We start from the raw sequence: 18,128 nt of genomic DNA, 5'->3' as shown, positions 1-18,128 counted from the left end.
ATCATGGGACTTTTCATCCCACTGTCTCCATCTCCAGGGCCAATGCCATGAAAAGCTTATTCCAACCATATGCTATCCAATATGTCGTCTTTCACAAATGCTTTAATTAAACCATCATTTTTGAAGGGGTAGGCAGAGCTGATGTCATGTCAAACATCACACAATCATTCTCCAGAGCAATTCAGGAATTTGTTAAAAATTCAGTTTTATGCGTTGTACAAACAAGTACAACCCTAACACAAGAGAAACTGATGGCAGTGGGGAATGAAAATCTCCAATGTTTAGTTTGAGTTTGTAAAACATGTTTCTGCTACTTTAACGGCATTTCTCTGCCATGTTTAAATGTTACCTTCCTGAAGCTTAGGGCCCTGTTTACTAAGCCGCACTATAGGTGTGCAGTGTTTTTAGCATGCACTAATGATAGAGACATCCACAGGAATATAATGGGTTTCTCTATCGTTAGCGCACGCAAAAAAGTTTGCGCACATACAGTGCGGCTTAGTAAACAGGGCCCTTAGGGTTTTGAAAATCACAAGCTTAAAAACGCTGGAGTATTTGCATGCACCTACACTATATGTAAATGACCATCTATGTAATATGTCTTCAGTTATTTTTCCTAATTTGTACGTGTGACAATGCTAGAGGCATTAAAAGAATTCACTACAGAAAAACTCCACAAAGTAAAGGTAAACTACTCAAACCCCCCCCCCCCCCCAAAAAAAACAAAAATAAACAAAACCAAAGTCTCCAAACATCTGAGATTATCTGTGCATTTAATATAATGTAAAGTTATTGTTGGTAAAAAGGGGAACACAGTATGGGCTGCATATCTCAGCAGAACCAGCTTTCAGTGAGTTATTCCGTAAGGAGTGGCTCGCCTGAGCACTCTATACATCACAATTTCCCCTAAAATTTGACGTTGCAATTTGCGATGTCTTACTAATCTTAATTCTTTTTCTTATTTTTACTAATATGTGCCACCACAAAAATAAAGTGCTGGTACTCCTCTCTCGCAAACATTTCAATAAATCAGTCTCTCGTTAATAATTATAGTGCACTCTCAGTTCAGTGACAATCCAACTGCTTCAACAATCAAATACATCTAAAAAAAAAAAAGCGCCAATAAAGTTCAAGATTAGCAGAGGCAGATACTTATCTGACAGAGCACCCGGTTTCAGAAAAACCTTCCTCAGGGACGAATGGTGCAGTATGAGCCTATGATTTCAGGCAGCAGTATGATCTTCCAAATTTGCAGCAGATGGAAGATCATATTTCTGCCTGAAATCATGGGCTCATACTGCACCATCCTTCCCTGAGGAAGGTTTTTCTGAAACCGGGTGCTCTGTCAGATAAGTATCTGCCTCTGCTGATCTTGAACTTTATTGATGCTTTTTTTTTTTTTTTTTTAGATGTCTTTGATTGAAGCAGTTGGATTGTCACTGAACTGAGAGTGCACTATAATTATTAACGAGAAACTGATTTATTGAAATGTTTGCGAGAGAGGAGTACCAGCACTTTATTTTTGTGGTGGCACATATTAGTAAGAAAAAGAAATAAGATTAAGACGTCGCACATTGCCACTTGAAATTTTAGGGGGAATTGTGATTTATAGAGTGCTCAGGTGAGCAGTTTTTACACCGTAACTCACTGAAAGGTGGTTCTGTTGTGATGTGCAGCCCATACTGATTCCCTCCTTTCAAAACAATAATTTTACATTATATTAAATGCACAGATAATCTCAGTTGTTTGGGGACCTGTTTTTTTACATGCATTAAAAGAGCAAAGTAGCAAATGTAGTAGACTGGAAGACATAAAAAAAAGTCCCAAAGAGATGAACCTAAAACAAGCATACATCTCTGTATTAAAAACGCAGAAAGGTCTCATAAAAATACTAATGTGTATTGTATTTCTTCTTTTATGGTGAACCTCATACAGGAGAGATTATTGGAATAGAAAATTTTGTCTTCAAAATAAAGTTGTAATCATTGGTCTACCTAGTTCTTAATTTCCAAAGCTGATTATACTTCATTTAATGGACGAGGTTATTGTGGTGTCTTAATATACAATGTATATTTCAGTTTCAAAATATTTCAATTAATGATCGAAAAGAAGCAATAGTTAGCTCATGAATGAAGTAATCCCCATAGATCATAACACCAGCATGACTGTGTTTCAAGTTGGTCTCTGCATCAGGGTTGGATGCTTCTGAAAAAGCAAATTAATATTATGCTCTTAGCTGTAAAAAAAAAAAAAAAAAGATTTTTGATAATTCATCTTTTTTTTTTTTTTTATCTTTTTTAGTTTTAAACATTTTTATTGAACAACAATAAAATATTACAAACAGATTTTATTGCTTATGTTCGTTTTCTTTTATTCCCCCCTCCCCTAGTACCCACCCCCCCAACCCTCTTTTACAAACTCAATATCCATTCTCATAGTCAAAAACATGCCTTGACAATTTTCACTTCAGGTCCAGACATTGTGTACCCAAATGAGGGATTCCTGGTTTTATACTTTCCCCCAACCATCTCTATCATTCTCCCTTAGCTTTAAGTAGATTGAGTTTGTGATTTATAACATACTATGTTTTACCGTTTGGCTACCTCTTATCAACAAAGAGTTTACATTTCTGCAGTGAATCATCTCCCCCCCCCCCCCCCCCCCCCGCCTCCCCTCCTCCCTCCCCCAGTCTCACTCTTGCCAGTACCCTCCAGACCTTTACCTTAGCTACAGCACCTTAAGTATTAAGTTCCTACTCCTAGGTGTCAAAGAATCCAAGTATCTGCCCCAGATCTTCAAAAATTTAATACGTTTTTTGGGGCCACTTCTGGCTTCTTTTGCCTCCCACATCACCAGTTGGTGGATCAGATTCCGCCAGTGCCAAAATTCAGGTCCTGTTTCTGTCGTCCAGTATAATAGAATGCATTTCTTCGCCAGTTGTGTCAGTTTACCAAATAGTATATTGCCCCTTGATATCATTCCTCTACCTGATCCTGGGAGGTTCAACAGCAAGTGCTCTGGTGTGCATGCTACCCGTTGTCCCATAATTGTAGTCAAATACTGGGCAATTTTCCCCCAAAATGCTTTAAGTTTCCTACAACTCCAAAATCCATGATAAAAGGTATTTTCTGCTCCCCCACACCTCCTACAAAGCGCCGATTGGGTCCCCCCAAGCCTCGCCAGCTGTGCTTGAGTCATATAAGCTCTATGAATGAATCGGTATGCGCATTCTCTATATTGTGCTCCACTTAACAATCTGGGAATCCTCTGCACTTCCTTAGTAATGTCCCAAGTTACTAGGTTGATTCCAAGATCCTTTTCCCAACGTTCTTTTAGATGGGTCAGATCTTTTGGTGGCCTTCCTTCCCACAGGGCCCTATAAAGTCCTGAAATGGAGGGATTTGTGTCTGAGATTTTTTCAAAAAACTGTTTAATCTTAGCTCCTAATTTCTGTGAAAGTCTTTCTTTGTTCATAGATTTAACAAAGTGTTTTAATTGACAATAGGCGTATGTGTCTCCCCATTGCAATTCTTCTGCCCTCACCAGCTGTTCTAACGTCCGAATCTCCCCTGTTTCCCCAATAATGTCCTCTAAAGTTATCAGTCCCCTCTCTTCCCAGCGAAGAAAAACTGCATTATCCCTGCCTGCCTCAAATAGTGGATTCCCCCTTATCGGTAGTAATTCTGTCCCTCCTTCCCCTATACCTAATCTTTTACCCATAAATTTCCATGCTTTTCTCAGAGGGCCCAGCAGCAGGCTGTGTCGGTATTCTACAGGTACTTGCATTCTCTCTATTTGTACCAAAGCCTGTGGACGCATTGGGGCGAACAGGGCTTCTTCCAATTCGAGAGGTGTATAATAGGCGGTATCAAAAATCCAGTCTTTGACATATCTTAACAGACACGCCATATTGTATTGCTCTAGATCTGGCAGTCCCAGCCCTCCTTGTTGCCAACCCCCCACCATCCATTGGGACTTCATCTTTGCTTTCTTGTTTGCCCAACAAAATTTCACTACCATTCTATTAAGCACTCGAAGGTCTTTACGTAATAAGCAAATGGGAATTGTTTGCAAGACATAAAGCCACCTGGGGAGAATAATCATTCGAATTAAGCATATTCTCCCTATTAAAGGCAGTTGTAATCATTTCCAACTCTCTAACTGTTGTTTAGTCGAGTTCAGTAAGACTTGAACATTAGTTCCATAAAGATCCTCAGTTTTGGGTGTCAACATAATTCCTAGATATCTGAATTTACCCTCCGCCCACCTGAGGGGAAAGTGTCCCTGTCCTATCTCATTTGTGTTGATGTTCCTGCCCAGCGCCTCTGATTTTTCCAGATTTAACTTGAACCCAGCGTAATCACCAAACTCCTGAAATATTTCCAATAGCGCATTCAGTGACTCCGCTGGGTTCGTAAGAATTACCAGCAGGTCATCTGCAAACGCGCCCAATTTAAACTCCTGTTTATTGATCTTTACTCCTCTCACTGTCGACATGGAGTATATGTCTCTGATCAGCGGGTCCAAGTATATAGCAAACAATAGTGGTGATAATGGGCACCCCTGCCGGGTGCCTCTCCCTATCGCAAACTCTGCAGAAATTCCCTCATTTACCATAATTCGTGCCGTGGGGTCTAGGTATAATGTTTTGATCACTCTTTCAAACCACCCTGTGATCCCATATGCTCTAAGGGTTTCAAACAAATATTCCCATTTTACACGATCAAAAGCTTTCTCTGCGTCAAAACTTATCATTAATGTGGGTTCTACTCTCGTGCCCGTAAATTCCAATGCTGCTAGTATCTTCCTTAAGTTCTTGGAGATTGATCGCCCCTTTACAAACCCCACCTGTCCCTCATGGATAATCTTTGGTAGTACTCTACCCAGGCGGTCGGCCAAAAATTTTGCAAACAATTTCAATTCACAATTCAACAGGGAGATTGGTCGATAAGATTCTGCCAAAACCACGTCCCTTTTAGGCTTTGGTATTAAAATAATTTGGGCTATGTTTAGCTGCTTAGGTAGCGAGCTTTTATCGACCCAGCTGTTAAAAACTTCCGCTATTGTTGGTTCAATCTCTTCACCCAGCAGTTTATAACATTCCGCTCTCATACCATCTGGTCCCGGAGCTTTCCCCATTTGACTGCTGGTAATTGCCCAATGTACTTCATCTACTGTAATGGGGGCGTTCAAATCTGTCTGGTCTTTGTCTCTAAGTACTGGGTGATCCACTCCTTCTAGGTAGGCCTTGGTTGCAAGGCCCGAGTCTTCTTCTGCCTTATATAACTTCTGATAGAATTCATGGAAAATCTCTCTAATCTCCTTATCTGTGTGACACAGCTTTCCAGCCTTATCTTTTAGCGCTGTAACTGTTCTTGAGGCTTGTTTCCGGGCTATCAATCTAGCTAACATCCGCCCTCCCTTGCTGCCATATTTGTATAATTGAAACCGATAGTAGTCCTGTGACTTCTTCTCCCTCTCATGTATAAGGGAGTTCAAGCTCACCTGAGCCGCTATGAGGTCCGTTTTCAATTGTGGGGAGGGCAATTCCCCAAGTTTCTTCCTCAATGTCAGAATTTGTTTATCTAAACTCAATATTTCTCTGTCCCTCGTCTTTTTAAACTGGCTTACAAAACTGATAATCTCTCCCCTTATCACGGCTTTCGCCGCCTCCCAGTACGTCCCTATGTCTAATACAGAATGTTCATTATGGCTTTTATAGTCTCTCCAAGTCTTCAGTAAATGTTCATGAAACCGTGTGTTCTGAGCTAAATAGCTAGGAAATACCCATTGTCTATGTTTTGTGCCCGGTCCCCCACAGTTCAGAATTGCCCATACCTCTGCATGGTCTGATATCGCATATGGGCCAATCTGTGTGTCTTGTATATCTGTTATCAGGGATCGAGACACCAAGAGGTAATCAATCCTTGATTGCGTGTTGTGGGCCCTAGACAAATGTGTATAGTCCCTCTCCTGTGGGTGAAAAACCCTCCATATGTCCAAAAGATCTAGCAACGAACCTAAGTTCGGGAGTCCCCTCGACTTCCACCAAGGAGGCGCGGGGGTAGCAAGCGATTTATCCATTTGCGGGTCCCACACCATATTAAAATCTCCTCCCAGGATCATTGGGATATCATCTTCTTTTAACAACAGATCAATAATGTTCTTGTAAAATCTATTATCTAGTTGATTTGGCGCATAAATGCTGCCCATCAAAATTTGTCTCCTACCCAAGGATACTTTACAGAAGATTTGTCTGCCCTCAGGGTCTTTGGTAATGTCACTTATTTGTCCAGCTACTCCTTTCCTAATCAATATGGCTACTCCCCCTTTCCTCCCTTTTGCTGGCGAACTAATGCAATCCCCCACCCACCATTTCTGCAATTTCATGTGCTCGATGTCCGACAAATGTGTCTCCTGTAGTAGAGCTACATCCGCACCAATTCTCTGTAAGTAACGCAATATCTTGGATCTCTTCACTGGTGAACCTATGCCACCCACATTCCAAGTTATAATTTTAGTCATCACCTGTGTGTCTGTGGTCCTTATTACACTGTTGTAGCTCTTTATCTCCATGGGGGCGCCACCCCAGCACATGGCGCCCCCCATTTACTTTGTGGTGCTGAGCAATGACTTTGGTTACGGCCTGAGTGAAACCCTCCCCTCCCAAAAATCTCCTAAGATGCCCATATAGTCTCCCCTTCCCCAACCCCTCAACCCTCCCCCCCCAGCCCCTGCCCTCCCCCTTTCTCTTCGTCCCTATTCTTAGGGAACTAGCCACATCTACGCCCCTCCCAGCATGCCGCTATAAGCGTGGGTGACAAGGGATTTTTTTTTTTTTTCCCCTTGAAGATTCCAATTCAAACTGTGTTCCTCCCTCCTCCAGGTTCCTATATCAATTATGCCCTCCCCACCCCTAACATTAACCCTTTATATTACTTACGCTGTTCCATACATTAAACCTTCAACATAACTGTATACCATTTAACGAACTTTAACTTTAACATACAGTATTTAACAGTCTAATCTTCACATTTTATGCCTGCATTTTCCTTAGTTAGAGTCATACTGAGAAAGAACTATAAACCTTTCCAACTTAGCGAAGCTCAGTCGCAAATCAGCATCCAAAATCTGTAGTTGGCCAAGTCCTTCTCTCACCATCATGTAGTTATGGCACTTAACACCAACTTACATTTTTTTTTTTTTTTTGCTCAAGTTCACTGCAGTCAGTCACGTCAGTGAAGAATGTGCCTTAGTCAGCTCCTTTCGTCCCGTCCTGCCTTTCTCAGCAGCGATCTTTGCTGGCAAGGTCCACGGCCATTCATGGCTCATTTAAACTGTTGTTTTTTAGGGGGTAAATCACTAGTTCCGCTTGTATATTAGTGATAGTTTTATATAGTTTTACATAGTCCTTAGCCGTGTTCCACAGCTTTCCCCCAGTAGACCAGTTCCTTGGACTTTAGAGTTTATAGTAAAATCCGTTTCCTTATTTGCAGAACATAACCATTCCGGTCCGCTCTCTTACTAGAGTCATTCATCACCTGTATTTAATATTTGGCGAACATACTGCTGAGCCTCTGTTATCGTTTCACAAATCTTTGTGCCTGTCTGGTGAAATATTTTCAATTTAGCTGGATACATCAGCGCGAATTTAACTTTGTGATTTACCAGTGTTGAGCATATCGGCGAGAAAGTTTTTCATTGCGCCGCCACTGCGACTGAGTAATCTTGAAAGCAAAGGATCTTTTGATTTTTATAATGCAGTCCATCTCCACTCCGAACCGCTTGCATAATCGCTGCTTTCTGGGCAAAATTGAGCACACGGCATATTACAACTCGTGGTCTGTTTTCGTTCTGGCGCTTGGGCCCCACCCGGTGCGCTCGCTCTATTGTCAAAGGCCCCATGGCGGCAGGCAATTTCAGCTCTTTCACATGCCAGTCTTCCAAGAAGGAGCGTAGATCTCTGTCACTCAATTCTTCTGATATCCCCACAAAACACAAGTTATTGCGACGTGACCGGTTCTCTAAGTCTTCCAGTTTTTCGGCCTGTGTCTCGACCAGCTTTAATAGCTTGGCGTAGTTTTGTTCAATAGCTGATACCTGGTCTTCCAATGCTCCTGTTCTCTGTTGGAATCCTGCCATGTCTTGGGTGAGTTGGGACATGTTGTCTTTTATCCCCTCCAGCTTGTGTTCCAGCCCCTGTAATTTCCTGTCCAATATTCCTTCCAGAGCTGCTGTTACCTCTCCGACTATTTCAGCTGTCCATGCGGAGCTAACTGACGAGCCTGGAGGACTCGCGGGGGACGCCATTTTGTCTTGCCCGATTCTGCTTCTGTCTTTGTCTTTTCTCAAAGTTTTCGCCGCCATCGTCAACTCTAACCGTCAATCGCCGCTTCCCAGCAGTGCGATAAGATGTTGTGTATCAAAATGGAATGTTTTTCTTTTGTGTTTAAGGGTTTTAGCCCAGATGAATGCGGGAGGAGGCACGGAGCGAAGTGTTTAGCGACCGCTCTCGTGCATCGCGTCACGTGACTCCTTGATAATTCATCTTTATAAACATTGAACCTTTTAAAATTCAGTGTAATTCCTCCATAAAGCCCTTGACTGCTTAGCATTGTAAAGGAGAAAAATGGCGCCAAAGGCATCCAGTACAATCAAAGTTCTATGATATCCAACCAATGGGATAGGGGTCAAATGAAGAGCAACCAATCAGAAGAGTGATTGCTAGTCTTACCCCCTCATCCAGTCCATTGGGTTGAATGGACCGTTATTTATGAATTCAAAATTGTTCACAGAAATTACATTTCTTACAATGTCCCCTGCGCGATAAGATTTTCACCGCATCTATTACACTCCATTTTATTTCTTCATTGGAATGAGCCACTTTACTCCAGTGCACTACCAAAGGAGCAGCCTCCATTTCTGTACAAATCCTGCTAACATGGTGTTACCTCGAGTTGTTACTCTATATCCCGTTGAAGGACATTACTATTTGGGACCCTCTATAGTGCAGTCGAACAAGCTACAATGAGCACATGATCGATAACTGAACTCCATTCCTGGTGCATCTGTGGTAAAAACTTGGGGGAATTTTTGACACACAAAATTGAAATGGAGTAACACCACTTGTGACTCTTATGTGATTTATGATGTTCTTTGCCCCGTCTGCTTGTTTATGTGGGAAGGACTAATTCGACCGCTACGATTGTGATTGAATGAAGATCTGCGCAGGACTTGTGCAGAAAAGGAGACTTCTTTCTTAGTAGCACACTGGCCTGAAGCAGCTCATTCCACTAAAGATATAAAATGAAGGGTAATGGATAAGGTGAAAATCTCACGCATGAGGGACATCATAAGAAATATTTAAATTTCTGTGAACAATTTTGGATTCATAAATTGCGGTCCATTCAACCTAAGGAATTGAATGAGGAAGTTGAATGGCAATTGCTCCTCTGATTGGTTGCTGTTTGCTTGACCCTTATGCCATTGGTTGAATATCCTAGAAGTTTGTTCTAATTGGAGCCTCTGGTTGAAATTTTGTTTTTAAGATAAGGTGTTTTTTTTTTTTGTTCTTGTTTCCAATTCTGAGCAGTCAAAGGCTTTATGGAGGAATTGTATTGAATTTGAAGATTCAATGTATATAAGGATGAATTATCAATAAAAACCTCTTTGCACTTGAGCGTAATATTAATTTGCTTTTTCAAAAGTGTCCCACCCTGATTCACAGTCCAGTTCAAAAAGTGATTGTATAGATGCTGTGATCTATGGGGATTACTTCATTCATTCATTCATTCATGAGCTAAGTATTGCTTCTTTTCAGTCATTCATTGAAATATTTTGAAATTGAAATCTACACTGTGACTGAAGGCAGCACAATAAGCTTTTATATTAAATCAAGTATAAGTTTTGGACTGATGATTGTAGCTTAATTTTGAGAGCAAAATGTCTATTCTCCAGTAATCTCATCTGCATGATGATCCATCATAAAAGAAAATACAATACGCATTACATTTTTTGAGACCCTTCTGTATTTTTATATTGAGATTTGTTTGAATAGAGTTGAAGACAGCATAATGATTAGCACAGAAAACTGTAACACTCATTTTGGATCCCACCTCTACTGCATGGCTTTAATCAAATCACTCAGATGCCATACTGATAAAACTTTGATTGCCAGCTATTAGCGTGGCGGGTACTTGGCGTCACTGATTTATGTTGCATGCAAGCATATAAACTGACAGCTCTGTATAAATAATTATATTTGTAGTGGTCCTTCAGGGACATTTTATGGTTTGTAGAGCGGACATCAGAGCCACTGTACTTACTTACTAGTTACAGCAATGAGGGATATAGGAATTTAAGAGACAAACTGGGGCAGTTTGTGTGCTAATTCATAAGTTAATATCCAGAACACTTTGCATCTTAACTGGATCAAAGCAGTCGGAGCAAATCCATTAGAATTGGGGCCCAGCATAACATTTTGCAGCTTATAAAAATATTTTGGGTATTTATGTATTTTTACTACATTCAGCTTGTGTGCCAGATTTTGCAAAACATAGAATACAGCATTTGATAATTCGCTTATGGTTTTTAATCTTGGCAAGAACAGAACTTATCCGTTGAGAGCTATGGTAATAGTAGACATGAAGTTCTATCTTTCTGTGTAGAGACTGAACCTGAGATGTCCAGTTTAGGATGGGCACAGTTCCGGTGGTGTTTTAGGAAAGGATCTGCCAACATAGAGTCTTTTCTGAACTACCTGCAGCAGGAGCAGCCATTTTATGTACATGTTGAAAAAATGAACCACTCAGACCCGGTAGCTCAGTAGTGAAAGTGTAGGCCCCTCCACAGGTAGTTGCCCCATTTTACAAACCTACCTGAATAAGTTCCACCAAATTAAGTAATGAGACCATAATTTTAATATGCTTTCATTTTGGAAATGGACAAAAACTACATGGGATTAAAGAGAAGAACTCCCTTAATCCCTCATTTAAAGTCCTGTCCCAAAGAGCACTTACATGTGTCTTTTAGCAAGTGTATGCCAATATTGAACTTTTCCCCTGTATGTGTATATTCTGTTTGTAAAGTGGGGAATAGATATGTAGCTTTAATCCTGCTCAAGTCTCTCCAGACCTACATTCTCTTGAAAACTCTATATAGTGTGGATTTCCATGTGTAAATACCGTAGCTGCTTTCTGAAATTGGTTTTTACATGTGTATGAAATGTATATGTGTACATTCTGGTATTTCCAAGTGGAAATTGCAACTAGGGCTTCTAAAATAGCCCCCATTTTGTCATATTGCTCTGCATTTAGCACAAAGCACAGTTAAGTCTTAGAAGATGGTGTTATCTTTTACTCCTTTTATTGGTGTTATTAATACTGAAAATGGAGATGGATTGTAGCTGTGTAATTCATTCACTTTTGTTAAATAACTTAATTAGAAGCAACTTGTAGTATTGTAATATTTTAGAACTGTGCAGTTGAAAGAAAGGTGCTTACCAGGTGTCTAATGCACATACAATTTAATTTCATACTTAATGACTATTCTAAAATCTTTCCTCATTTGACACCTGAGAAATTTTATTAAATAGTATTTATACTAAGTACAAATTTGATACTGATACGAAAATCTATTTTTGCAGAGCCTGGCCCATCCTCACTTGGTAGTATGCTTATGCCATTCCAAGAAACTGAGTGGGATGAGCTTATCCGTACTGGACAGATGACCCCTTTTGGCACAAAAATTCTTCAGAAAGAAGTCAAAAAGCCACGCAAGTTGATACTTAATGAAACTTCTGATTTTGAGAAGTATCTGGCGGACCAAGCTCAGATAGCTGCTGAGCGGAAGAAATCCATCCTTCAAAAGAGAGCAAAGAAAAAGCCAAAGGACGCTGCTCAGTGCCAGAGTACACAGGTGGACAGGAAGAAAAAGAGCTTGAAAAGTCGAGTCTCATCCAAAATCGATAAGCGCTTGAAAAAGCATATGCGAAAACTTCAGACCAATGCCCTTCGTACCCAGTTTAAAGTAGGAGCTCCAAAAGAGAAAAAATTTGCTCCTCCAAAGAAACCAAAGGTATTGCAAGGCGATGAAAGTGAAAATGAAGAGTCGGACTATGTGCCAGATGAGGAGGTCCTCAACCTGGAGGAGGGCGAGGAGGATGACGACGGAGCTTTTTATGAGAAGGATGATCTCTCTGACTATGAACTGAAACCGCTGCCCAGAAGAAATACGGCAAAGACAGTTTTCAAAAGAGAATTAAAAGAATATGATGAGGAAGATGATGATTTTTACCCCAGCTCAGAAGATGATGAGGAAGAGACGACAGGAAAGCGCAAATTTCAGAGTTGCAAGGATGATGGGGATGAAGATATCTATAAACGGAGATTAAGGTTGGTGCAGCAGGGTTACTAATTTTGTTGCTAAAGATGGAAGGCGTGCTGTGAATTTGTGTAACTTCTCCCTAATTTCCAGGATATACATGAGAGTGCATTGAATTAGAAAACTCTTGGGGAAAGAATAACTTATTGAATTGAGCAAAGGATGCAGAGCCTCTTATGTGTAGATTATTGTTTTACTTTGCTCAGTTATTGAGCAAGATTGGTATTTTCCTCTTTAAAAGTGGTCATTGGCCTGTATAAGATGAGTTATTGGTAGCTAGCTGGTTCTCAGTGAGCATATGGCTATGTAATTGACACCTCTGTTACTAGCTGTAACAAAGATATTAATCTGACCACTTTCTTGAGCCCTAAGTTCCCTGGAAAAAGCTTTAAAATAATGCTAGACTGAGCCGGTGGAAAATCCCCAGTCATAGCTAGTTTTTATGGCAGTCAAAATAATGTATTGCTAGGGCACAATACTCCAGTCCTTTATTAGTACAAAAAGGGCCATTGGTGCCCAGGGCAAATCCTCGGGCCTTAACACCCTATAGTTGTTGCAGTGGAAATCTTTATTGCAATTATAAATCAGGTGCCAATAGAAATTGGGGGTGGAGGAGGGAGGTTAAGCTGTTTAAACTTCTAAAGTATGCTGAGATCTCTTTTACAGAGAACATTTTGTTGATAACAACAAATCTTTTTTAGGTGTGACCTATGCACACACGGTTTTCTTTTTGATCCGCTAGATTCTCCTTTCTCTATTTCTTTCCAGCTCCTTTGGAACTACTACAAATATCCATAGATTTCTATTTTTCTTAAACTATTTCAGTAGTCCCTTCTTACCACTGTTGCTAAATTAGGGTTGGTTGGTTTTTTTTTTTTTTTTTTTGCTAAGCTGCAGTAGCATTTTTAGCTCGCAGTAGAAATAAGCTGGTGGTAAACGCTGAGATGCCCATTATATTCCTATAGGTGTCTCGGTGTTTACCACCAGCTGATTTGTACTGTGAGCTAAAAACGCTACCACGGCTTAGTAAATGACCCCCTTAGTTGTCGCTTCATTGGTTCTGAGGCTGGGAGCCATGGATAAGGTGAGGTTCTAGGGCCCTGTATTAGGAATGTTTAAATCTAGCCACCAAGTATCACCCCCCTCAGTTGATGACCTGACACCTCCTCTGCTACTTGATCTAGAGTGTATAAAACCTAATACAAGAATTGAACAAGAAAACTCTGCATGCCAATGTTGACAGCCACCGGGATGACCTGTGAGGATGATGATGATATTCGTCCAGTAAGGTTCTTTGGCTCATTTACCTATAGGCTCCGTAAAACATTTTTCTTTCTTTCTTTCTTTCTTTCTTTCTTTCTTTCTTTCTTTCTTCTTTCTTTCTTTCTTTCTTCTTTCTTTCTTTCTTTCTTTCTTTCTTTCTTTCTTTCTTTCTTTCTTTCTTTCTTTCTTTCTTTCTTTCTTCTTTCTTTCTTTCTTTCTTTCTTTCTCTTTCTTTCTTTCTTTCTTTCTTTCTTTCTTTCTTCATGGCAGTGTGTGACAACTCTAGTTAGGCTGAGTGACAGAGATGGTGGCCTGTAAGCTGGGTAACTTTTTGGATCCCTTCATGGATGATAGCAAAAGTGGAACTCAGCCACTATGTATATCATTAATTTTCTCAAATACAGTAAATTTAATAAATACAGTAAGGGCCCTGTTTACTAATCAGCGCTAGAGTATTTTTAGCGTGCTGTAAGCATTAGCACGCACTAACCATGTAGATGCCCATAATATTCCTAGTGCATCTTAGTAAACAGGGCCCAAAATGTAAATTGGGTCGTAGCCTGTTTAGGCCATTTTAATCAGAAATTGGACATACCACTACTGACTCATTTTCCAAGAAAAACACTTTCACAGAGAGGAATATATTAATGGCAGTATACGTTAAACCAGTGATTCCCACACTTCTGTACCTATGCTGGAATCACATCTGCAGAACCACTGCAATTACAAATAGCAGTTAAATCAAGTAAATTCTTTTATATCTGTTGAAAGTCCAACAAGGGAATACAAGTCACCTGACCCAAAGCTAGATCTTGTGACCTACCCTCTCGTTCCCTTCATGTAACACAGTTATAAACTGATGCCCTTTTTTTTGTTTGGGGGGGGGGGGGGGGAGAGGTAGCACTATCTGAGTTTTGTACTTCTACTTTTTCTTCAGATGTTTATGTAATGATCTACGAACTATTATAAGAGGCTGTAGGAGGGTCATTTAAAGAACTTACAAAACTGAACAGTTTGTATATCTTATTATCAGGTTATGCTAATGTCATAGTAAAATATTCACAGTAGTGCAGTAAATGATGGCAGACGCAGACCAGCATGGTCTATCCAGTCTTCTTCTTCATGTAGGTTGTTATCCCTTCTCTGTTCTCTCTCTTTTCTTTTCTTTTATTCATGTCATGTTTATTTTGAATAGAAATACTCTATACTTTTGTTCCATCCTCTTCCCATATAGGAATCCTTTGTGTAAGTCCTATATCTTTTTGGATTCCATTATTTTTTTTTCATCCACATAGCCTCCTGTAGAAGAGCATTCGTAGTATCCACCACCCTCTCCATGAAAAAAGTATTTCCTGATGTTGCTTTTCAGTTCCCCCCTCCTCCCCCCCCCTCCACACACACCCTTGGAGCTTCATTTCGTGTCCTATAGTTTCTCTGTTTTTGTAAAAGGTTGGTTGGTTGATTTTTATTTATTTAAAGGTTTTGATATACCACACATTTGTAAGTATATCATAGGCGGTTTACAGTAAGAATAAATCAAACATAAACAGTAGACAGTTATAGCAGTAAAAAATATTCAAATAACAATACAAAGTATGGCATAGAACATTTTAATAGACAGCATAGGGTATAACAAAGATGAAACATATACATAGGTAAGAGAGTAAGAAGAATTAGAAAATAAGGTGACTAAAGAAAGGATTAAATGTTCTCTCAGCTAGGGTAGGAGTGGATAAACATGTCCTGCTGCAGAATGTGCACAGTATACATAACATAGGCACCAAAAATGTTTTGTGTTGCTTGTTGCCAAACATCAGACCTCACATGGCAGTGGAGACGGGAGGGGGGGAGGGGGTATATAGCACATCATCAGACATTTCAACAAATGCAGTTCACAATGGGAAATACAGTAGAGGGCATCGGAGCAGATGTTCCATGTCTGTATCATATTTCTCCTATTCCTCTTCTCCTGGGTATACATATTCAAGTCTTCAAATCTCTTCTCATACACGATATCATTTTGGTTACTGTTATAAGTCTTTTTACGTCCTCAACAAGATATGGCCTCCAAAAGTGAACATAGTACTCCAAATGTGGTTTTATTCAGGGGCATTGTCATCGCTTACTTTCTGCTGGTTATGCTTCTGTCTATGCAGCCAAGCATCCTTCTGCCCTTGACTACCACCTTATCATATTGTTTTGCCACCTTGAGATCCTCAGACACTATTATCTTGAGGTCCCTTTTCTGGTCCATGCACATCATCAACCTGTACTTTCCTATTGCATATGACTGCATTGGGTCTCTGCACCACAAATGAACATAAGAACATAAATGTTGCCATACTGGGACAGACTGAAAGTCCATCAAGCCCAGTATCCTGTTTCCAACAGTGCCCAATCAGGTCATAGTACCTAGTATTTTTGGAAAGAGTAAACAAATGATTCATGTCTACCTATTTCACTACAATCAGTATTTTATAGATCTCTATCATATCTCCCCTCAGCTGTCTCTTCTCCAAGCTGAAGAGCCCTAGCTGCTTTAGCATTTCCTCATAGGGAAGTCGTCCCGTCCGCTTTATCATTTTGGTCACCGTTCTCTGTACCTTTTCTAATTCTGCTGTATCTTTTTTTGAGATGCGGTGACCAGAATTGCACACAGTATTCGAGGTGTAGTCGCACCATGGAGTGATACAAAGGCATTATAACATTCTCATTTTTGTTTTCCATTCCTTTCCTAATAATTCCTTAGCCGCCACCAACACCTAGATGCTTTTCCTGAGTGGTGATTCCTATTGTGCAACCCGCATCACATAGCTATAGTTTGGGTTCCTCTTTTCCACATGCATCACTTTCCACTTGTTCGCGTTAAATGTCATCAGCATCACTGTACATTTATTCACATTAAGGCTTAGCTGCCAAACATTTAATAACTTTGGCTAATTTTTGTAAATCACCTCTCATTTTTTCGACTTTCTGCACAGATCAGCAAGAGTTGACATCTTTTAAAAAGGCGTATAGATGCACTACCAGCTATAGTTTTAAAGGATTGTAATTTATTTTGATTTGTTATCTGTCATTCCACTGACATGATGTTCCTATTAGGGTACAGCATGGAAAGGCACCTAGAGCTGACCTGGAGGGCCAATGCTTACTTGATGTCCTTTTTTTTGTTTGTTTTTTTAATGGGAAGGTACACACATACTTATCCATATAAGATAGGCTTATGCGTGCATACGTTACATCTGCCCAAACCCAGATGCAATTTGATTTTATACATGTGTTCTTTTACAAATTGGAAATTAGGTGTATATGTTCCAAACTTCCCATCTATGTTTACAGAAATGTTCATGTTAAGCACAAAAAAATGGTGTGTGTGTGAGTTTGATTCCTAGGCATACTTCTACATACATTACTACTACTACTACTATTTAGCATTTCTATAGCGCTACAAGGCATACGCAGCGCTGCACAAACATACATATGCAGCATGCAGTTTTATAAGAGTTGATTTCTACCTATATAACTCCATTATACCATGGAAGTCACTTAGAAGACAACTCCCAAAGTACATGTCACAAATGATATAAAACAACAAAATACCGTGAACAATATTATAATAGTTTGATTTAGTATATATTGTTCAACTAAAATAGGCCCTAAATTAACAGTAATGAATAATGTTAAATTGCATTTGCTTTCTTATCACAGCAATATAGATAGAACATTCCATTTCCTCATCAAGGAGTGGAGGGGTAACCTAACAGTTACTTCAGTGAGCTGAGATCCTGGGGAACTGGGTTTGATTCCCACTGCAGTTCTTTGTGACCCTAGGCAAGTCATTTAACCTACCATTCCATTAAAAAAACAAAAGAAAACCCTTAGATTGTGAGCGCACTTGGGACAGAGAAGGTACCTGCATGTAATGTGTACAGTGCTTGTATGTCTTGTAGTGCTATACAAAAGATATGTACTAGTAGTAAGTGACTTGCTAACTTAACTCTGGAAGTAGTGCAGATGAAATGGAGACCACCGAGTCAGCTATTTAAAAACTTCTAGCACAGAGTACACGGTTTGGGCAGTAAAATCATAGCTGAATATTTGAATTCTCAATAATAATTACTTCTGGAATACAGTTTCATGTCTGACTTCCCAGCCCAGCAGTTTCAGCATCTGGAAAGCCACAGTCCAGTACTTAGGAAACAGATCTATCGTTTCAGAGCTACAATTGCTGCTGTTTTTCAGCTGCAGCTGTCCAAGTGGTTGGTTTTTTGCTTGGCTGTCCCTAGATCTTTCTCAGTGTGGGAAATGTCTGGCAAAGAAAAAGTGAGAAATAAGGAACATTTTAAGGTCTGCTGGTCCCTGATGATTGCTGCAGACAGGTGGCACAGTCCTGTGTGTTAGAATTTTCATGCAATACTCTTCTGTTATTTGTGGCCTTATCTGTTCTGGTTTTCTGCTCTTTGATGTGGAAGGAGCAAACAAAA

General features: G+C 40.0%; 1 protein-coding gene and 1 long non-coding RNA gene across 2 annotated transcripts in view; one reads left to right on the top strand and one right to left on the bottom strand.

Moving 5' to 3' along the window:
• ERCC6 (ERCC excision repair 6, chromatin remodeling factor) overlaps positions 1–18,128 on the top strand; it is a 189,238-nt gene that overhangs the window by 15,799 nt on the left and 155,311 nt on the right. Inside the window, exon 4 of the mRNA XM_030203175.1 lies at positions 11,645–12,392. Within this exon, the coding sequence (XP_030059035.1) occupies positions 11,645–12,392 (748 nt within the window). The remainder of the gene's footprint in view (positions 1–11,644; positions 12,393–18,128) is intronic.
• LOC115470205 lies at positions 445–15,877 on the bottom strand. Its single transcript, XR_003942141.1, has 3 exons — positions 15,867–15,877; positions 9,272–9,275; positions 445–536 (listed from the first exon to the last, which is right to left on the bottom strand). It is a non-coding gene; the product is annotated as an uncharacterized LOC115470205 (long non-coding RNA).

Source organism: Microcaecilia unicolor, chromosome 5, assembly GCF_901765095.1.
Source record: "Microcaecilia unicolor chromosome 5, aMicUni1.1, whole genome shotgun sequence".
Classification (NCBI taxonomy): Eukaryota; Metazoa; Chordata; class Amphibia; order Gymnophiona; family Siphonopidae; genus Microcaecilia; species Microcaecilia unicolor.
This window is presented reverse-complemented; position numbering and strand designations above follow the sequence as displayed.